Here is an 18,168-nt window from a genome sequence, read left to right as displayed (position 1 = left end):
GCTGAAGGTCCTCTGGCTGCCATAACCCTTGGTACCTTCAGAGTGGGCACTCCTGCAGCACCACTGACTGCAGAAGCGTTTCAGAGCTCACCTGTCTGGAGATGATGGTCTGAACGATTAGCAGGTCTTGTGAGGGGTGCACCAAACCCTGCAGCCTTGTCCCAAAAGATGAGAAATGAGGTGGCTGGTTTTAACTAAACATCTGTAGCAGCTGGAACATCTCCCAAAGGATGGGATAGGGCCACGTATCTCAGTGTCCCTACATCAGTCTGGATGTCACTCTTGGTAAGGCTAACTGGGCTCTAGCTGGGGTAGCCAACCCTGATAAGGAAGGAAGTGTGCATGGCTGGTGGTAGGAGGAGAAGAGATTGAATGAGTCCACAGATCTGCACATCCCTCACTTCTCACCTGCCTCTGTTCCATGGGAGTTGCTTGGCTTAGTGTCTCTTGGAAGTGAGAGGTCCTTCAGGTTGGGCCTTCTGCAGCCTAACTGCTGCGCATCTCTCGCTGGGAGAAGGAAAATGTGCTTGAGAAAAGGCTGTTGGAGAGGACCTGAGTTGGTTCAGCTCCTTCAGGCTCCTCAGAAGACAGCAGCCTGCGAGTCAGCATACAGGTGCTGGCTGCCAGCAGAGCCTGGCTCCCTTCCTCACCCTGCCACTGACTCACTGCAGCTCCTCGGGCAAATCCTTTTGATTTAGGTACCAAATCCAGATCCAGCTGCCTAATTTCTGTTAAAAGCCTGGCCTTAAACTCGTGACTCACCGTGCCCATTGTGCAGGGGAGATAATAACTTCCTCCCCATGCTCGTCTATCCTGCCCCACGCCACACCCAGGCTCCCGGTGCTGGAGTGCCTGGTGAGGAGGCAGCGGGGAAGGGGGAGAGGCCGGATGGGGCACGGAGCTGGCTGCCCGCGGCGCTGCAGGCTCCCAGACTCCCAGGAACACATTTTTTTTTCCCAGGCACAGGAGTGCCTGACGCTGCAGATAGGTGATGGGGAAGGCTCCTCACAGGGCCCGCAGGGATGCTGCTGTGTGCAGAGATGAATAGGCTGCAGCATGGAGACGTCTCTCTGGCTTGCAGGTAGCGCTGAGTGCCGATGTGTCTTGAGTTAGAGGTGCTGGTGGGAAGTGATACTGCCAGGACACAGCACTCCCAGCATCACAGCAAGGGACTTCCACATGCAGAGAGCCCTCCTGGCACGAGAGCAGGCTGCTCAGGAGTTGCCTTGGGCTCCCATTTCAAACTGCAACCAGGAGGACTTCTGAAGCCACCAGAACAGGAGTCTGTTTATCACAGGCTGGGTGCTGCAATGCCCAGGGCACAGGTCTGTGCTGTGATGTCTCTTGTAGATGGTTTCAGTGGCTCTGATCCATGTCTGCTATCAGGAGATGGAGTGATGGGGGAAGGCTCTCTGACACCCAGAGCCAGGGCCAGCATGCTTTGCCAAGCAGAAACACCCTTCCTCCCCTCTTAGCAGCCTTTCCCAGGAGCTAGAAGGCTTGGGGTGTTGAAAGCAGTGTGACTCTGTGTCTTTGTGACTTCAGTAGCTTCTGCAGATCAGCCAGAGTCAGAATCTCCCTGTAAGGCTGAGAAAACACATAGAAAGGAAAGGGTTAACTTCGTCATCAACTGAGAACAGTTGAAGAGAGCTGGAGCTCAGGCAGGGCTGAGGCAGAAAAGCCATCAAGCTGAAAACATAGCGGCTGACATAACACAACCTCTGAGTTCCAACCACATTGGTTCTTTGTCTTAGAAAAGGGACTGGGCATAAAGCAGTAGAGAACAAGTGAAAGGAGGAAAGAACAAGCTCCAACAGACAGTCCCATGCAAGCAGGACACAGAAAATAGCCAAGCAGACCAGGGGGGAAATGCTTACGTGCCTCTAGAGAAATGTCATAGGGCTAAAAATAAAAGGGGAGTAATGAGAAAGCCTGGCTTGAAATTAAAGTTTGGACAGAAACTTCTCAAAAACCCAGTTTTAAAAAACCCCAAGCAGCAGGAGCCTGTAATTCTCAGGTGAAATTACAGAGAGGAGAAGAGTTTGTCTCTTCTGCTGGCGTGGGAGGGACACTCTGCATGGAGGAGAGCATCCAGTCCCATGACAAGGAGCTCCAAAATCCCCAGCTGCAGCTAAGCAGCAGCAGTGTGGTGGTAGGGTTACAGTGCACTGCATCAGCCCAGGCTGCCAGAAGAGCAGGGCCTTGGGAATCTTCAACGATTAGGAAAAGGAGCAGTCAAAAGAAGCAGCTGCTGTGGGGTTTGCTGGAAGCTCTAGAAAAGAGCTGGCCAAGCAGCAGAGCAGAGAGAGCAGGCAGGAGTTTGTCTCGAGCTGAGGTGTGAGTGGATAAAGAAAGCAGAAGGGAGATGGAGGTGAAGTGCAGAGCCATGGCAAGGTGGGCCAGGGAAGGACTTAGAATCATAGAATCAGCCTGGTTGGAAGAGAGCTCCAATCTCATGCAGTCCAACCTAGCACCCAGCCCTGCCCAACCAACCAGACCATGGCACTAAGTGCCCCAGCCAGGCTTGGCTTCAACACCTCCAGCCACAGAGACTCCACCACCTCCCTGGGCAGCCCATTCCAATGCCAATCACTCTCTCTGACAACAACTTCCTAACAACATCCAGCCTAGACCTGCCCTGGCACAGCTCCAGGCTGTGTCCCCTTCTTCTGGTGCTGGCTGCCTGGCAGCAGAGCCCAACCCCACCTGGCTACAGCCTCCCTGCAGGCAGCTGCAGACAGCAATGAGCTCTGCCCTGAGCCTCCTCTGCTGCAGGCTGCACACCCCCAGCTCCCTCAGCCTCTCCTCACAGGGCTGTGCTCCAGACCCCTCCCAGCCTTGCTGCCCTTCTCCAAACACCTTCCAGCACCTCAACATCTTTCTGCAATTGACCAGCCCAGAACTGGACACAGCACTAGAGGTGTGGCCTGAGTAGTGCTGAGCACAGGGGCACAAGAACCTCCCTTGTCCTGCTGCCCACACTGCTCCTGAGCCACCCAGGATGCCATTGGCTCTGCTGCACACCTGGGCACACTGCTGCCTCCTCTTTGGCTGCTCTCTGCCAGCACCCCCAGCTCCCTCTCTGCCTGGCTGCTCTCAGCCACTCTGGCCCCAGCCTGTAGTGCTGCTTGGGGTTGTTGTGGCCAAAGTGTAGAACCCTGCACTTGACCTTGTTCAGTCTCATCCCATTGGCCTCTGCCCACTCACTCTATTCACTTCTATGAACAAAATGTGGAAAAGAAAGAGGCCCTTCATGGAAACCTCCTCAACTCCTTCAGAAGGCTGCCAGGGCCTCTGCAGGTCCAGTGAGTCATGCAAGTCTAAGAGGGATAGAACTGTTGAGGATGGAAGAGACCTTTGAGACCATCAAGTCCAACCCCTCTTCCAGAGCTCATAATCCTACTACTGCTGCTAAGCAGTAGGATGCACCACATCCATGCATCTTTTAAACACCTCCAGAGCAGCCTGTTCCAATGCCTGAGAACATCTTCTGGGAAGAAGTTTTTCCTAATATCCAACCTGAACCTCTCCTGGCACAACTTGAGGCCATTTCCCCTTGTCCCATCACCTGTTGCATGTGAGAAGAGACCAACCCTCACCTGGCTCCAGTCTTCTCTAAGGCAGTTGCGGAGGGTGGTGAGGTCTCCCCTCTCAGCCTTATCTTCTGAAGGCTAAAATGTTAAGGGTTGTAACTGCAGAGCAGAAAATCAAACTGAATGCATTGCCCTTAGTGATCAGTGTGGAAGTGCTGGAGGAGGTTCTTACCCTGGCATAGCTCAGTTAAGGGCACAGGGTAGAGGAGCCCTCATAAATCATCAGTCTAAGTGTTTGGAAAACACAGCAGCAAAGTGGCAAGTAGCAAACTGCCAGGGTCACAGATTCTTCACCTGCACATTGTGCAAGGGCTCAAGCATCAAATTGCTACATCCTGAAGGTGGACTTAGATCTGTTACCTGTACCTAGAGCCCAAAGGAAGAGCTGAGGGCAATATAACCTCGAAGCAGCTGAAGCCATAGAAGGCTGTGCCTGACTTTTCCTGCCAAGCAAAGTGTTCAACATTCAAATGCAGGGTCTGACTGGTAGGTGCATGGCTAAACCTGAAAGCAGTGGATGAGGCCACACAGCTTGTGTGGAGAGAGCTAACACCTTGCAGCTCTCAAGGGATGAAAGGGAAGAGGGCTCTCAGGGGTGAGCAGTTCACTCCCAAATAGGAGACAAAGTTCTGCTCTGCCATAATGGAGGAAAGTTACTCAAGAGAAGGAGAGTGGAGTTCTTTAGCTCTCTGCACCTTCTGACTAGCTCAGAAATATCCTGGACAGGGAGAGGAGGTAGCAAAGTTGATGAAAGACTAACTCCTTCAGGGCTGCCAGCTTTAAAACTGGTTGCAGAGGGCTCTCCAGTCGCTGAGGTAGAGGGCAGTAGAGTGGTGAGTGGAGTCACACACACAGAATGTTCGGGGTTGAAAGGGACCTCAGAAGATCACCCAGACCAAGCCCCCTGCCAGAGCAGGGTCACCCAGGGCAGGTCATACAGGAACACATCCAGGTGGGGTTTGAATGTCTCCAGAGAAGGAGACTCCACAACCTCTCTGGGCTCCAGGGCTGTCACCCTCACAGCAGAAAAGCTTTTCCTTGTGTTCCTGTGACACCTCCTCTGCTCCAGATGTTGCCTACTGCCCCTTGTCCTATCATTGGACATCCCTGAGCAGAGCCTGGCTCCATCCTCCTAATGCATCTCTGTCTCATCTTTATCAACATGAATGAGGTCATCTCTCAGGCTCCTCCAGTCCCATGTAAGTGGCACAAAATATCCCTTCAGAGTGAAATTCAGCTGTTAGGAGCTGGCAGGGAGCAAACATGGCACAAGCAGAAAGTGCCATCGTGCAGCTGCTTGAGCCTGTGGTGCTTTCACGGCTGGCACCCAGCACTGGTCACACCCTGGCTGCTCAAGAAAGGCTATGGCAGCCTGGGAGGAGTGCAGAAGGGGACTGAGTGCAATCACAGCAAGGGGTTGTCTGGGCAAGCAGAAAGGGTTTTGAGAGCTCCTTGTGGGAAAAAAAAGGATGGTCTGAAATGAATATGATATGAAAGGGGATATGAAATCAGGAGAGTAGGGGAGAAGGCAGGCAAGAGAGGTGCTTTGTAACACAAAAAAAGTGGTGGTATCAGATGGGAAGCAGAAGCTTTAAACCACCCAATAAGGTAGCAGAGGGTGTGGAGAGAAACTGGTACTCCTTGCCAAGAGGATGTAGGCACCAGGAGTCAAATGGGCTGCAGAGTCCTAGATCAAGAGCAATCACATGCAGAGATGCAAATACCCTCTCTGCCTCAGGAAGTCCCTAAACCAGGGTTTCCAGAAGCTGCTGGTGCTCCTGTGGGATGCAGCACCCTCCAGGTGTGTGCTCACCTCACCCAGCTGCCAGGAGAGGCTGGATCTTGGGCCAAAGCCCCTGGAGAAACTCCACTTGTGCAGGCAGTGCCATGTGCTGGCACGGCAGGGAATAATGCTGCCCGCAGCCATCACCAGGGCACCGCAGAGGATCCCACAGAGCACTGCCTCATCTTGGAGGTGATGCCACTTGCCTGAGCACCTCCACCAGCTTTTCATGGTGGGGTTTGCATAAAGCTACAGCCCTGCCTTCCTTGCCTGGGAGACTCTACCTGGGGGTTGTTTCACTGAAGAGTCAGTCCTCAAGCGATGCTGAGTGGATCCTTTTAAGAGAAGTCAGACAACTGGCTGGGAATTACAGCTGGATGGCTTCCTAAAGCACCCCAGCACACAGGGATCTGCTCCCAGAGCAGCCAGATTACCCCCAGCACAGGCTGCTGAAATCTCTTCATTTCCCACTCTGGGCAATCTCGCCTCCTGCAGCGTGCTGTCAGCATCCTCCCCCTCCCCAGCATCTCCTGCTCATCCTCTTAGCCATTCCCTTTCATGTCACATCTTTGATCTTTTACTAGGGAGTGGGAAAGGGATTAGAAGGCAGCAAAAGACCACAGTTAAAACCTGATAGCCAAAGAAGGAGATTTCTGGTGGATCACCAAGGTCATTGCCCTGCAAGGATCTCGAGGCCCAGTTCAGCAGCTGAGGCTCTACCACCTCTCCCAGTTCAAGACCTTTTTAAAGCTTTCTTCTAGCAGGGGACACTCACACAGGCTGTAATAATGTTCTTAGAGACTCAGCATCTGACTGACCACAGAGTGGCCTAAACTGTCTCTTCTGTGCAGCACAGGGACTGGGGAGCATGAGAAGCAGTTGGCAATGGTTTATCCAGCACACAAGTGCCAGGATGCACTCAAAACTCTGTCTCCTGGTGCTCTGGCCATGCCTGCACACACAGGTCTGTGCTAACACTGTGTCTGTACCTTCATTTCCCCCACTGATCAGTGATGTTTTCAAAGCAGAGTCTCACTCCTTAGTTTTCTTCCCATGTAGTTGATTTTCAGAGGTCCTGTTCCTGCAGCTGGTGCTAGGCAACAAACAGGAACTTGCTGTGGCTGCCCTGAAAGGTTGTTCTGAATTGCTCCAGATGAATGTGAGGCTACAGAGCTGCTGAGGGGACTGGGGACATCTCTCTTATGAGGAAAGGTTGAGAGAATTGGGGCTTTTTAGTCTGGAAAAGATCAGACTTGAGGGGAGGATCTCGTCAGTGCTGATCAATACTTAAAGGCTGGGAGTCAGGAGGGATGGGACCAGGCTTTTGTCAGTGGGGCCCAGTGACAGGACAGGGGGCACAGCACAAGCCTGAACATAAGAATTTCCATCTAAACATGTGGAGGAACTTCTTTAAAGGAACAGGCTTTGATGTCATATCTTTGATCTGTACTAGAGAGGAGGGAAAGGGAAAGAGACTTCCCAGAGAGGTGGTGGTGGAGTCTCCATCGCTGGAGACATTCAAAACCCACCTGGATGTGAACCTTCCTGGGCAGAGGGCTGGACTGGATGATCTGCAGAGATCCCTTCCAACCCCTCTGTAATATCTGATTCCTTTGGATCTCAGGAACGTGGAGGAGCAGGGAGACATTAAAACCAGTGCACAGATGCCCTTGCTGGGCTCTGCTGGCCCTAACCCCTAACATCCTAGCATCCATCTAGGGAAGGGGTCATGGTGTGTGTGTGTGTGAGCATTCAGTCACTTAGGGAGAAAGGGACATTCTGAAGCAGTGACTCAGGGTGCACCATTTCTAGGCAGTTCCCATGCTGAATGACTCCAGGTTAGCTGCTCAGCACCTACCTGTCAGCAACTGAGCAGGGGAAGGGGCTGGTGAGGAGCCTGAGCTGCAGGCCTTGCTGGCTGGCATCCCGTGATGGATTGGCATTTGTGGCCAACCACCAGTCAGTGAGTTTGGCTTATTCAGGACTCATAGAACCATAGAATCATCACAGAATCAAGCAGGTTGGAAGAGAGCTCCAAGCTCAGCCAGTCCAACCTAGCACCCAGCCCTATCCAGTAATCTAGACCATGGCACTAAGTGCCTCATCCAGGCTTTTCTTGCAAACACCTCCAGCCACAGAGACTCCACCACCTCCCTGGGCAGCCCATTCCAATGCCAATCACTCTCTCTGACAACAACTTCCTAACAACATCCAGCCTTGACCTGCCCTGGCACAACTTGAGGCTGTGTCCCCTTCTTCTGGTGCTGCTTGCCTGGCAGCAGAGCCCAACCCCACCTGGCTACAGCCTCCCTGCAGGGAGCTGCAGGCAGCAATGAGCTCTGCCCTGAGCCTCCTCTTCTGCAGGCTGCACACCCCCAGCTCCCTCAGCCTCTCCTCAGAGGGCTGTGCTCCAGGCCCCTCCCCAGCCTTGCTGCCCTGCTCTGGACACCTTCCAGCACCTCAACATCTTTCTGCAATTGACCAGCCCAGAACTGGACACAGCACTGGAGGTGTGTCCTGAGCAGTGCTGAGCACAGGGGCACAAGAACCTCCCTTGTCCTGCTGCCCACACTGCTCCTGAGCCAGCCCAGGATGCCATTGGCTCTGCTGCCCACCTGGGCACTGCTGCCTCCTCTTCAGCTCCTCTCTCCCAGCTCCCTCTCTGCCTGGCTGCTCTCAGCCACTCTGTTCCCAGCCTGTAGTGCTGCTTGGGGTTGTTGTGGCCAAAGTGTAGAACCCTGCACTTGGCCTTGTTCAGTCTCATCCCCTTGGCCTCTGCCCACCCATGCAGCCTGGCTGGGTCAGAAGCAATTTGTGCAACCTGCTGAACACCCTGACCCACATGAGCCAACCCTTTTGTGCACTCACACTTCACCTGCAGCCTGCTTTTGTGGGCTGGAGCTTCTGTTGCTGCTGTCCCCTGTCCCTGGAAGGTGCTGCAGTGGCACCCTGTGAAGATCAGTCTCTGTTATTTGCTGTAGCTAGGAATTTTCAATCGGTTGTAGAGCTTCTCCTCAAAGAGCAAACATCAAAGAGCCTCAGAAGCAAACATCTAGGAGCAACAGGAACCCTGGGGTGCACCATGCCCTTAGCCTGTACCTTCTGAAATATTTAGAGCAGCTTGATGTCTTAGCTTTACCTTTTATTCTGCTGTAGCTTAGAGGAGAGGTGACCAGAAAAGTCCCTTCAAAATATCAGGAGGAACTTCACAGCACAGTGGGGTTGGAAGGGATGTCTGTAGATCAACCACTTCAAACCCCCTCTTAAAGCAGGGGCACCCACAGCAGCTTGGCCAGGATCACAATGCTCAGGTGGCTTTGGAAGCTCTCCACACAAGGACACTCCACAACCTCTCTGGGCAGCCTGCTCCAGCACCCTCACACCAAACAAGTTTCTCCTTCTGCTCAGATGGAACCTCCTGGGCTCCACTTTGTGCCCCTTGTTGCCCCTTGCCCTGTCGCTGGGCACCACTGACAAGAGTCTGACCACATCCTCTTGCTCCCCACAGCTCCTTTGGCTCTTGCTGAGCATTGCTCAGATGCCCTTTGAGGCTGCTCTCCTGCAGGCTCTCAGCCCCAGGGCTCTCAGCCTTTGCTCCAGGACCCTCAGCATCTCTGTGGCCTCCACTGGACTCTCTCCCTGTCTCTCCTGAACTGGGGAGCCCAGAACTGGACCTAGCACTCCAGCTATGGGCTGATGAGGGCAGAGCAGAGGCAGAGAAAAGCCTTCCTTGCCCTGCTGGCCACACTCTTCTGAATGCCCCTAGGCCACCATTTGCCTTCTTGCCCACAGGGCCACACTGCTGGCTCATTGTCCACCAGCACCCTCAGCTCCTTCTACTCAGAGCTGCAGGTACTTGTTCTGGTGCAGGAGGTTGCTCCTGGCCAGGGGCAGGACTCTACATTTGCCCTTGTGGAGGCTCTCCCCTGGTGGCTTTGGCTGTGCCATGTTTGTTTGCCTGCGTGGCAGGGCCGAGGCTGCAGCAGCTGCAGAGCCTGGGGGTGCTGAGCTGCGTGTGGCTGACACTCTGCTTTGTCCTTTGCTCTGAATGCAGGCTCTGAAGAGGAGGTGCAGGCTGTCCATGAACACTCAGTTTAAGAAGACCCTGGCCTCTTTGCTTACAGGAGAGCTGGGGTGGACAAAGCTGGTCAGTGTCCCAGCCCCAGAGGAGCTCACATCTGCACGGGCAAGGCGGAACAACCAACCCCGACCTGCACGGCTCAGCCCGAGGCGCAGACTGCAGATCAGCACTGTGACACTTGTGGTCTCCTCACAAAGGCAGAGCTGTGTTCTCCAGGTCCTCTTCTCCTTGGGAGGCACAGGCAGCCCATCTCCATCCAGTGGCACCTGCGTGGGCTGGCTCGCTCAGGGCCCGGCCTCGGGAGTCGCCAGCCGGAGAGCTCGCGGAGTGAGTGCAAGCTGCTATTTTGGCATGGTCATGCCACAGAAGGTTTTGCTAAACACTTCAGAAATAAACAAACCTTCGAGACCAAAAGCTGCAGAAATTACTTTCTGTGGCCTGGTAGCTCCTGACTTCATTTCCTCACTTAGGTCAAAAGCCAGACTCCTTCATTTAACTTTTCCACTCTTATTTCAGACGCAGGAACAAGCTGTTCTCCAGCTCACCACTCACAGGTCTGCCCTGCAAGGTGCTCCTTCCAGGCTTCATTGGAAACCAACAGCTGTCACCACTTTTGATCACTTCCTTCTCCCTCAGCTGATGCCATCCCAGCCGTTTGCTGCATTTTGCCAAGCAGCAGGAGAGGTGAAGACCCCAGGACACCGTCGGCATCTCTGGGAAGGAGCTGGGTCAGACTCTTTCCATTGCAAAGAATCCACCCTCTCATCTGGCATTGTCTCTCATCCTCTTAACTCCTCCACCTACCCTCAAAATAGGTGTGATGGTCAGCCCTGGGAAGAACAACTCCTTTGTTGAGTGTGTTTCAAACCTGAGATGTTTCCCCTTCACAGGAGTCATGGAAAATCCTTGCGCTCCTGTGGCTCCTGCTTCTCTCCTTCCTCTTGTTGCCCCAAGACACAGCAAAAATACCCAGCAAAAGCATCCATGATAACTGCAGAGCAGAGACCCATCCCTCACCCAGCCTGCTCTTCCTCTTTGTGAGACACCTGAAGTGATTCTGCAAAGGAGCTGTTGAGAATGTTCTGCCTTTTTCAGCAGCTTGATGATGGAGAGAGAAAACTTGAGAAATTGCTAAGCTCTTGGATCATTCCTTTGGGGTTTTTTTCCTTCCCCTCCCACTTGTGGGTTGGGTTGGGGTATTTTTGAGTGTCATTCATTTGTGTTTCACAGAATCACAGAAACGTGGAGGTTGGCAAAGCCCCTCAGGATCACCAAGTCCAACCTAAAACCTTACTCTACAAGATTCATCTTAAACCATATCCAAACGACCCTTAAACACATCCAGGTGACTCCACCACCTCCCTGGGCAGCTCATTCCAGTCCCTGACCACTCTCTCTGTGAAAAACTTTCTCCTAATGGCCAATGTAAACCTCCTCAGGCTCATCTTGAGGCCATTCCCCCTATGTTCTGTCTCCAGTGACCTGTGAGAAGAGCCCAGCAGCAGCCTCTCCACAACATCCCTTCAGGTAGTTGTAGGCAGAATGTTTGCTACATCTCCTAATTTTTGGACATTCAAGTCAAAATAAAAGCTGCCCAATTCCAAACCTACAGCACCCAAACAATTTCCATAGCAGGGAATCAAAGTTCACAGCCCTGAGTGATGGATCAGGCCAAAGCATGAGCCAGGGTCCCACATGAAGTGCATATTTCTATGGCACCAAGTGCTGAGGGTACAACACTGGAGCTGAAGGTACCTCCTGGTGCAGAGACAATCTTCCCCCACCTGCTCAGTGCTCACTAAGCTTTCTGTGCCTTCACTGGCAGCAGCAGCTTCCCCAGCTCATGACAGCATACTGGGTGTGTAGTCCCAGGTCAGGATAATCCTGCCTCTGCCTTCCTTTGTTGGTGAGGAAAGCTTTTCACAGGGTTTGCTGCCCTTAATCTTTGGGAAAGGCATCTTTGTGCAGCTGCTGACCAGTCACTGACATTCAGGTGATGGGTCTGAAGTCAGCCAATGGCTGCTTGAAACTAAATACTATTTCTTTGCTAGTGCTCATTTCTTGTCTCCTGTGCCCAAGCCACTGCAGGACCCTTTAGTCTAGAGATGGATTTCTTTCATCAAAGAACCCAGCAGAATTACACTTTAACCTCTGCAGGCTCTTCCTGCTTGTCCTACAGAGCAAGCAGAAGATACAAGCTCAGGTATTTTCTCCCTGGCAAGGAAGTCAGTCTTAAACTAGAGGGGGGAGAAAAAACCCAAAGCAGGAGCAAGTCTAGATTCAATTCCTGTTCAACTTCTTGTGCACGTGGTCCACGACTTAAGCAGCTCCCTACATTCTTGACCATCCTGGAGGGTTCAGATGGCTTTACAGAGAAGAGGCTCATGAAGTCTGGGGGTTCCTGCTAGTTTCTTTAGGAGTCAGGAAGGCTGAGAGCCTGCAGGCTTGCATTTCACTGCCTCAAAGGAATGAGCATCTAGTTCAGAGTCTAGAAGTCCTCCTCTCTTTTTCTCCCTACCCTTGAAAAAAGCCAAGGAGGACACTGAATCCACAGCAAGCCCCAAGCTTCTTGGAGAAAGTGGTCAGCACTACCACCCCCTTTCCACTCCCCACTGCAGTATTACCAGACTGTGCAGGGCAGTGCCTGCTTTAAAGTGTTTTCCTTCCTTGATGTTATGCTGCTGCTCCTTTTCACCCCCAAATGGCCATCCTAGATGCTCCCCCTCCCCTCTCCAGAGCTGGATGAGAGTGTGCAGCTCTGCCTTGTGGTGTTCTCAGGTGGGAGGAGAGGGAGGAAGTCTCCAGGAAGGTGGGTTTTAAGGTCCTCTTCAGTCGTTGGACTCCCATCCTTGATACCAGCAAGAGAAGAAGGAGAAAATGAGGAACAGCTCCTCTCAGTTCCTGCACCTCCCCTTTTCTGGGCAATGCTTTTGAGCTCTCAGTACCTTTGGGCTCTTTACCCAATTTCTGCAGCATCACTGCATTGAAGTGGAGCTGATTTGCTTTCGTTGTGTCCAAAGCCCTCTCTGAAAACTGATGGAAGCCAGAGCACGTTGAACTCTCTCTTACCCAAAACCAAAGCTCCAGCCCTTCCCCAGGAACCACCACCTTCCCCAGGCCCTCCCACCTCACTGAGATGAGCCAGGCTGGCTGAACCTCCACCCCTCCTGCACAGAACCTCTGCTCTCCTTTCCAGCACGTTCAGATCCTTTGGAAATGTGAATATAGCTTCGTTCTCCTGTTGTTGGTTTTCAGTTTGCTTTTGTTTTGGTTGGTTTGGTTTTTTTTTCCCCTGCTGAGTCTGTTGTGGCTCCTGGGGCTTGGGAATAAATTATGAGACACACAACCTCCCCCTTAAACCCTCCCCCAGAAAAAAAAGAAAGAAAGGAAAAAAAAAGAAGGTTTTATATATATGCAAGACTGTGTATTTATGTCCAATAGAAACAGACAAAAACAGATGTGTGAATATGCTGATGTGCTCAGAAATATATTTATTTACTAATATATTTATCCATGGACTCAGTCTGCTCGCCTGCTTTTGTTCTTTGGACCCAGCCTGATAGCAAGGCTGGGCTGCCAAAGCCTTCTCTGACCAGGGCCACCCGAATACAAAACACCTGCATGGTGACAGCAGCCCCAGCCTTGTTGGGAGGGGCTCAAAAGGAGCCTGGCTGCATCTTGGGCAGAGTGAAGGCAAACTGCAGCCTGCTGCAGGGGAGCTGGAGAAGAGCCTTTGAGTGATGGAAAGCTGAAAGGTCTTTACTAAGGGAAAAAAACACTTCTCAGGCTGCCTCTGGGATTCTGTGAGCCACGGCAAAACCAGGAGAAGGTAATCTGTGAGTGTGCATTTCCCAGGAAAGGGTGGACCAGGTGATCTCTGAGGTGCTGGCTGTTACAGGGGTACACAGCTCTCTCTGGTCAGAATTCCACAGGAGCTTGCATCCATGGCACAGCAATGTGGCCTGGGGGCCAAGAGGGCAATGGGGTCCTGGGGGGCATTAAGCAGAGTGCGTCCAGCAGATCAAGGGAGGTTCTCCTCTCCCTCTGCTCTGCCCTGCTGAGACCTCATCTTGAGTACTGCCTTCAGTTCTGGGCTCCCCAGTTGAAGAGGGACAGAGATCTGCTGGAGAGGGAGCAGTGGAGGGCTAGGAGGATGATGAGGGGACAGGAGGGCATGGCTGAGGAGGAGAGGCTGAGGGACCTGGGGCTGCTTAGTCTGGAGAAGAGAAGACTGAGAGGGGATTGAATCAATGTTTGTAAGTATCTGAGGGCTGGGGGTCAGGAGGGGGGGACAGGCTCTGCTCACTGCTGCCTGGGATAGGACAAGCAGCAATGGATGGAAGCTGCAGCACAGGAGGTTCCAGCTCAACACAAGGGGGAACTTCTTTGCTGTAAGGGTCCCAGAGCCCTGGCACAGGCTGCCCAGAGAGGTTGTGGAGTCTCCTGTGGAGCCATTCCAGGCCTGTCTGGATGTGTTCCTGTGTGCCCTGAGCTGGATTGTGTGGTCCTGCTCTGGCAGGGGGTTGGACTCGCTGATCTCCTCGGGTCCCTCCCAGCCCCTGACACCCTCTCAGCCTGCGATTCCATTTCCATTGTTTATCACACAGCGTTCGCACATGACCGACCGATTCCCAGCCTGTGCCGCGGACCAGCCGGGCTCCGGGGCCGCCGCTGCCCATCCCCGGAGCTCCGGGACCCGTCCCGCCCCTGCCCATCACCGCAGCTCCGGGACCCGCCCCGCCGCTGCCCATCACCGCAGCTGTCCCCGCCCCGCCTCTGCCCATCACCGCAGCTGTCCCCGCCCCGCCTCTGCCCATCACCGCAGCTGTCCCCGCCCCGCCCCTGCCCATCACCGCAGCTGTCCCCGCCCCGCCTCTGCCCATCACCGCAGCTGTCCCCGCCCCGCCTCTGCCCATCACCGCAGCTGTCCCCGCCCCGCCCCTGCCCATCACCGCAGCTCCGGGACCCGCCCCGCCTCTGCCCATCACCGCAGCTGTCCCCGCCCCGCCTCTGCTCATCACCGCAGCTGTCCCCGCCCCGCCTCTGCCCATCACCGCAGCTCCGGGACCCGCCCCGCCGCTGCCCATCACCGCAGCTCCGGGACCCGCCCCGCCGCTGCCCATCACCGCAGCTGTCCCCGCCCCGCCGCTGTCCCCGCCCCGGCTCGCTGCTGCCCCCGCACGGACACGGGCGCGAAGTGGCGGCGAGAGGGACTCGGTCTCCGCCGCTGCCCGGCCCCGCTCTGCGCCTGCGCGGCGGCAGCGCGAGTGGCGGCGGCGGCGGGATGGCGCTGGAGACGGTGCCCAAGGACCTGCGGCACCTCCGCGCTTGCCTGCTCTGCTCCCTCGTCAAGGTAAAAGCGGCCCCGGAGCGGCTGCCCGCCTGGCCCCGGCCCGCCCGGCGCGGCCCAAACCTCCACCCGCCGGCTCGGAGCTTCCCCGCCGCGGCCTGGGCCTTCCCCCGCACGGCTCCAGCCCTCCGGCCGCGGCCTGGACGTTCTCCCGCCTGGCTCCGGCGTTCCTGCCCTGGCCCGGGCTTTGCCCCCCCTTCCCAGGGCTCCCTGCCATCCCCTGCCCGGCATCCCTGCTCCCTCCGGCTGCCGCGGGCCTGCCTGGGGCCCGATCCCTCCCTCCCCAGCCCCGCGCCGACGCCTCTGTCCCCCGCAGACCATCGACCAGTTCGAGTACGACGGCTGCGACAACTGCGATGCCTACCTGCAGATGAAGGGCAACCGGGAGATGGTCTATGACTGCACCAGCTCCTCCTTCGACGGGTGAGCGGTGGGGCCCGGGTCGGGCTGCCTTCGCTGGGCTGCCGGGGCTGGCTTTGGTGGCACCGCGGTGGCACCACCGAGCCGTGCCCTCCCTCACTCCCGTCCCTCCCGCAGCATCATCGCCATGATGAGCCCTGAGGACAGCTGGGTCTCCAAGTGGCAGCGGATCAGTGAGTGGGGCTTTTCCCGGGCTTTGTCCCGGTGGTTCGGGAGCTGGCCAACTCTCTCGCCCGCTAAAGCCCTTCTCTGGGGCACTGGGAGTTACTGCTGGGGCTGCAGAGGGGGTCTCTGCCCCTGGGGTTGGGGGGTTCTGTTCCCTGTGGTGGGCTTTCTCCTCCCAAGGTGTGTGTGGGAGTTTCTCTTGCCAGGGTTGGGGCAGAGAGGGGGCAGCTATCACAGTATCCCAGCATCACAGTATCCCAGCATCACAGTATCCCAGTATCATCAGGGTTGGAAGAGACCTCACAGATCATCAAGTCCAACCCTTTAGCACAGAGCTCAAGGCCAGACCATGGCACCAAGTGCCACGTCCAATCCTGCCTTGAACAGCTCCAGGGACGGCGACTCCACCACCTCCCCGGGCAGCCCATTCCAGTGTCCAATGACTCTCTCAGGGAAGAACTTTCTCCTCACCTCCAGTCTAAATCTCCCCTGGCACAGCCTGAGGCTGTGTCCTCTCGTTCTGGTGCTGGCCACCTGAGAGAAGAGAGCAACCTCCTCCTGGCCACAACCTCCCCTCAGGTAGTTGCAGACAGCAATGAGGTCTGCCCTGAGCCTCCTCTTCTCCAGGCTAACCAATCCCAGCTCCCTCAGCCTCTCCTCGTAGGGCTGTGCTCAAGGCCTCTCCCAAGCCTCGTTGCCCTTCTCTGGACACGCTCAAGCATCTCAATGTCCCTCCTAAACTGGGGGGCCCAGAACTGAACACAGCACTCAAGGTGTGGTCTAACCAGTGCAGAGTACAGGGGCAGAATGACCTCCCTGCTCCTGCTGGCCACACCATTCCTGATGCAGGCCAGGATGCCACTGGCTCTCTTGGCCACCTGGGCAAGCTGTGCAGGCAGAGGCTGGCAGGGAGCCTTGACCACCCCTGTGCTGCCAGGTGACTTGGTGTTTTGTCTCCCCCAGGTAACTTCAAGCCAGGTGTCTATGCGGTGTCTGTGACCGGCCGCCTGCCCCAAGGTAACCCTCCCAGCTTGTGCTGCACAGGTGGCAGCTGAGGGCTCCTGCCCCTCGGGTGTTGGCACCATGGGATGGCGAGCAGAGCACGCACCGTGTGGGTGAAGGGGTCAGCAAGGGGGCTGCAGGGAGGAGCTGCTGAACAGGAGAGGGGTCTGGGGTCCTGCAGCAGGTGTTTCTGCCTGCAGCCATTTCAGCCAGGAGCTGGCGTTGGAGATGCTGCTGGCTAAAGCCTGCGGGAGCAGGCAGGCTGTCAGAGGGGTGAACGGGGGTTAAAGGGTGGGTCCAGGAAGAGGGCAGATTTCAGACTGCTCAGCTACAGAGAAACACACAAGTTCACAGGGAATTCTTTTGGTTGGAAAAGACCTCCGAGATTGAGTCCAAGCATTGACCCAGCACCACCATGGCCATCAAACCACGTCCCCAGGGGCCATGTCCATGTGATTTGTTGGAACATCTCTAGGGACAGTGCCTCCACCACCTCCCTGGGCAGCCTGCTCCAGTGCCTGACCACTCTTGCAGAAAGAAATTCTCCCAAGTATCCAATCTAAACTTCCCCTGGCACAGTTTCAGGCCACTGAGTGTGCTCAGGGAACACTCTTCAGCAGTTCTAAGTAAATCACAGACGTGTTTGGGTTGGAAAAGCCCTTCTAAGGTCATCCACTCCAACCACCCTGTAACTCTGCCAGGTCTGGTGCTAAACCATGGTCCTCAGCACCACATCTCTGCCTCTTTGGAACTCCTCCAGGGATGGGGACTCTGCCACTGCCTCTCCAGGGCTTGACAACATTTTTGGGGAAGAGATTGTTCCTAACATGCAACCTAAACCTCTCCTGACACAACTTGAGATCCTTTCCTCTCTTCCTGTCACATTCTCTGGCAGAGGAGCTCAACCCTCACTTTGCTCCAGCCTCATTTTGGGGAGTCATGGAGAGCAATGAGATCTCCCCTCAGCCTCCTCCAGGCTGAACAAGCCCAGTTCCCTCTGCTCCTCACCAGACCTGTTCTCCAGAAGGTGTTTGCCCAGTTCTTGACCTCCCTCCAGTGAGGGCTCCATGACGAGAACCACCAGGTGCCTTCAGGGAGAGTGCTGAGATGTGTTTGTCTCCTTGCTGCAGGCATCGTGCGGGAGCTGAAGAGCCGAGGTGTGGCCTACAAGTCCCGAGACACAGCCATAAAGACCTGAGGGGCTGGCAGAGGCACTGCTCCAAAACCTGTCGGCTTTAGCAGTGGGGGAGGGAGCCCGGACTGGGAGGGAGCTTGCTGCCTCCTCTGGACTCTACCCGCATGGACCATGGACATTCTTCTGAGCCTTGCCAAGGGGGAGGCTGTGAGTAGGTCTGGAGAGGGGTGTTTGGTGGTGGCACACAGGGCTTGGTGTGGAACAGAAGTGAACTGGGCTCTGGCTGTGTAAATATCTCAATAAACATCCTGCCTGCTCAGAGCTGAGTCCAGCTGTCTGCTTGGGGACTGTTCACCCACTGCAGGGAGCTGGGGGTTCACACCAGCCTGCCAGAGGGCTGGAGCCTACAGTCACCATCTTTTGTGCCATGGACCACATCCTTGCCTTGAGAGGGACACTCTGCCCTGCACTGGGCAGCCCTGCACTGCAGGATCAAGCACACCTGTGGTTTGTGCCTCGCAGATGGCAGCTGGATGCACCAAGGTAAGATGATGATTTCATGTGGAGGTCACAGTGCCCTGGGCCTGCAGGGTCACAGAATCATGGACTCCTAGAGTGGTTTGGGTGGGAAAGGACCTT

The 18,168-nt window shown here is 55.2% G+C and overlaps 2 protein-coding genes across 2 annotated transcripts in view; both read left to right on the top strand.

Moving 5' to 3' along the window:
• RNF43 (ring finger protein 43) overlaps positions 1-10,565 on the top strand; it is a 92,271-nt gene extending 81,706 nt beyond the window's left edge. The window contains exon 9 of the mRNA XM_064166361.1: positions 9,431-10,565. Within this exon, the coding sequence (XP_064022431.1) occupies positions 9,431-9,474 (44 nt within the window). The 3' untranslated portion in view covers positions 9,475-10,565. The remainder of the gene's footprint in view (positions 1-9,430) is intronic.
• Positions 10,566-14,639: 4,074 nt separating this feature from the next.
• Positions 14,640-17,848, top strand: SUPT4H1 (SPT4 homolog, DSIF elongation factor subunit). The gene is made up of 5 exons (XM_064166374.1): positions 14,640-14,810; positions 15,124-15,230; positions 15,345-15,400; positions 16,356-16,409; positions 17,525-17,848. Exons 1-5 carry the CDS (start codon positions 14,742-14,744, stop codon positions 17,590-17,592), a joined length of 354 nt encoding a protein of 117 aa, XP_064022444.1. The 5' UTR covers positions 14,640-14,741; the 3' UTR covers positions 17,593-17,848.
• The last annotated feature ends 320 nt before the right edge of the window (positions 17,849-18,168 follow it).

The sequence above is a fragment of the Pogoniulus pusillus genome, chromosome 27 (genome assembly GCF_015220805.1).
Source record: "Pogoniulus pusillus isolate bPogPus1 chromosome 27, bPogPus1.pri, whole genome shotgun sequence".
In the NCBI taxonomy this organism is placed as follows: Eukaryota; Metazoa; Chordata; class Aves; order Piciformes; family Lybiidae; genus Pogoniulus; species Pogoniulus pusillus.
The sequence above is the reverse complement of the archived record's forward strand: the minus strand, read 5'-3'. Positions and strand labels throughout refer to the sequence as shown.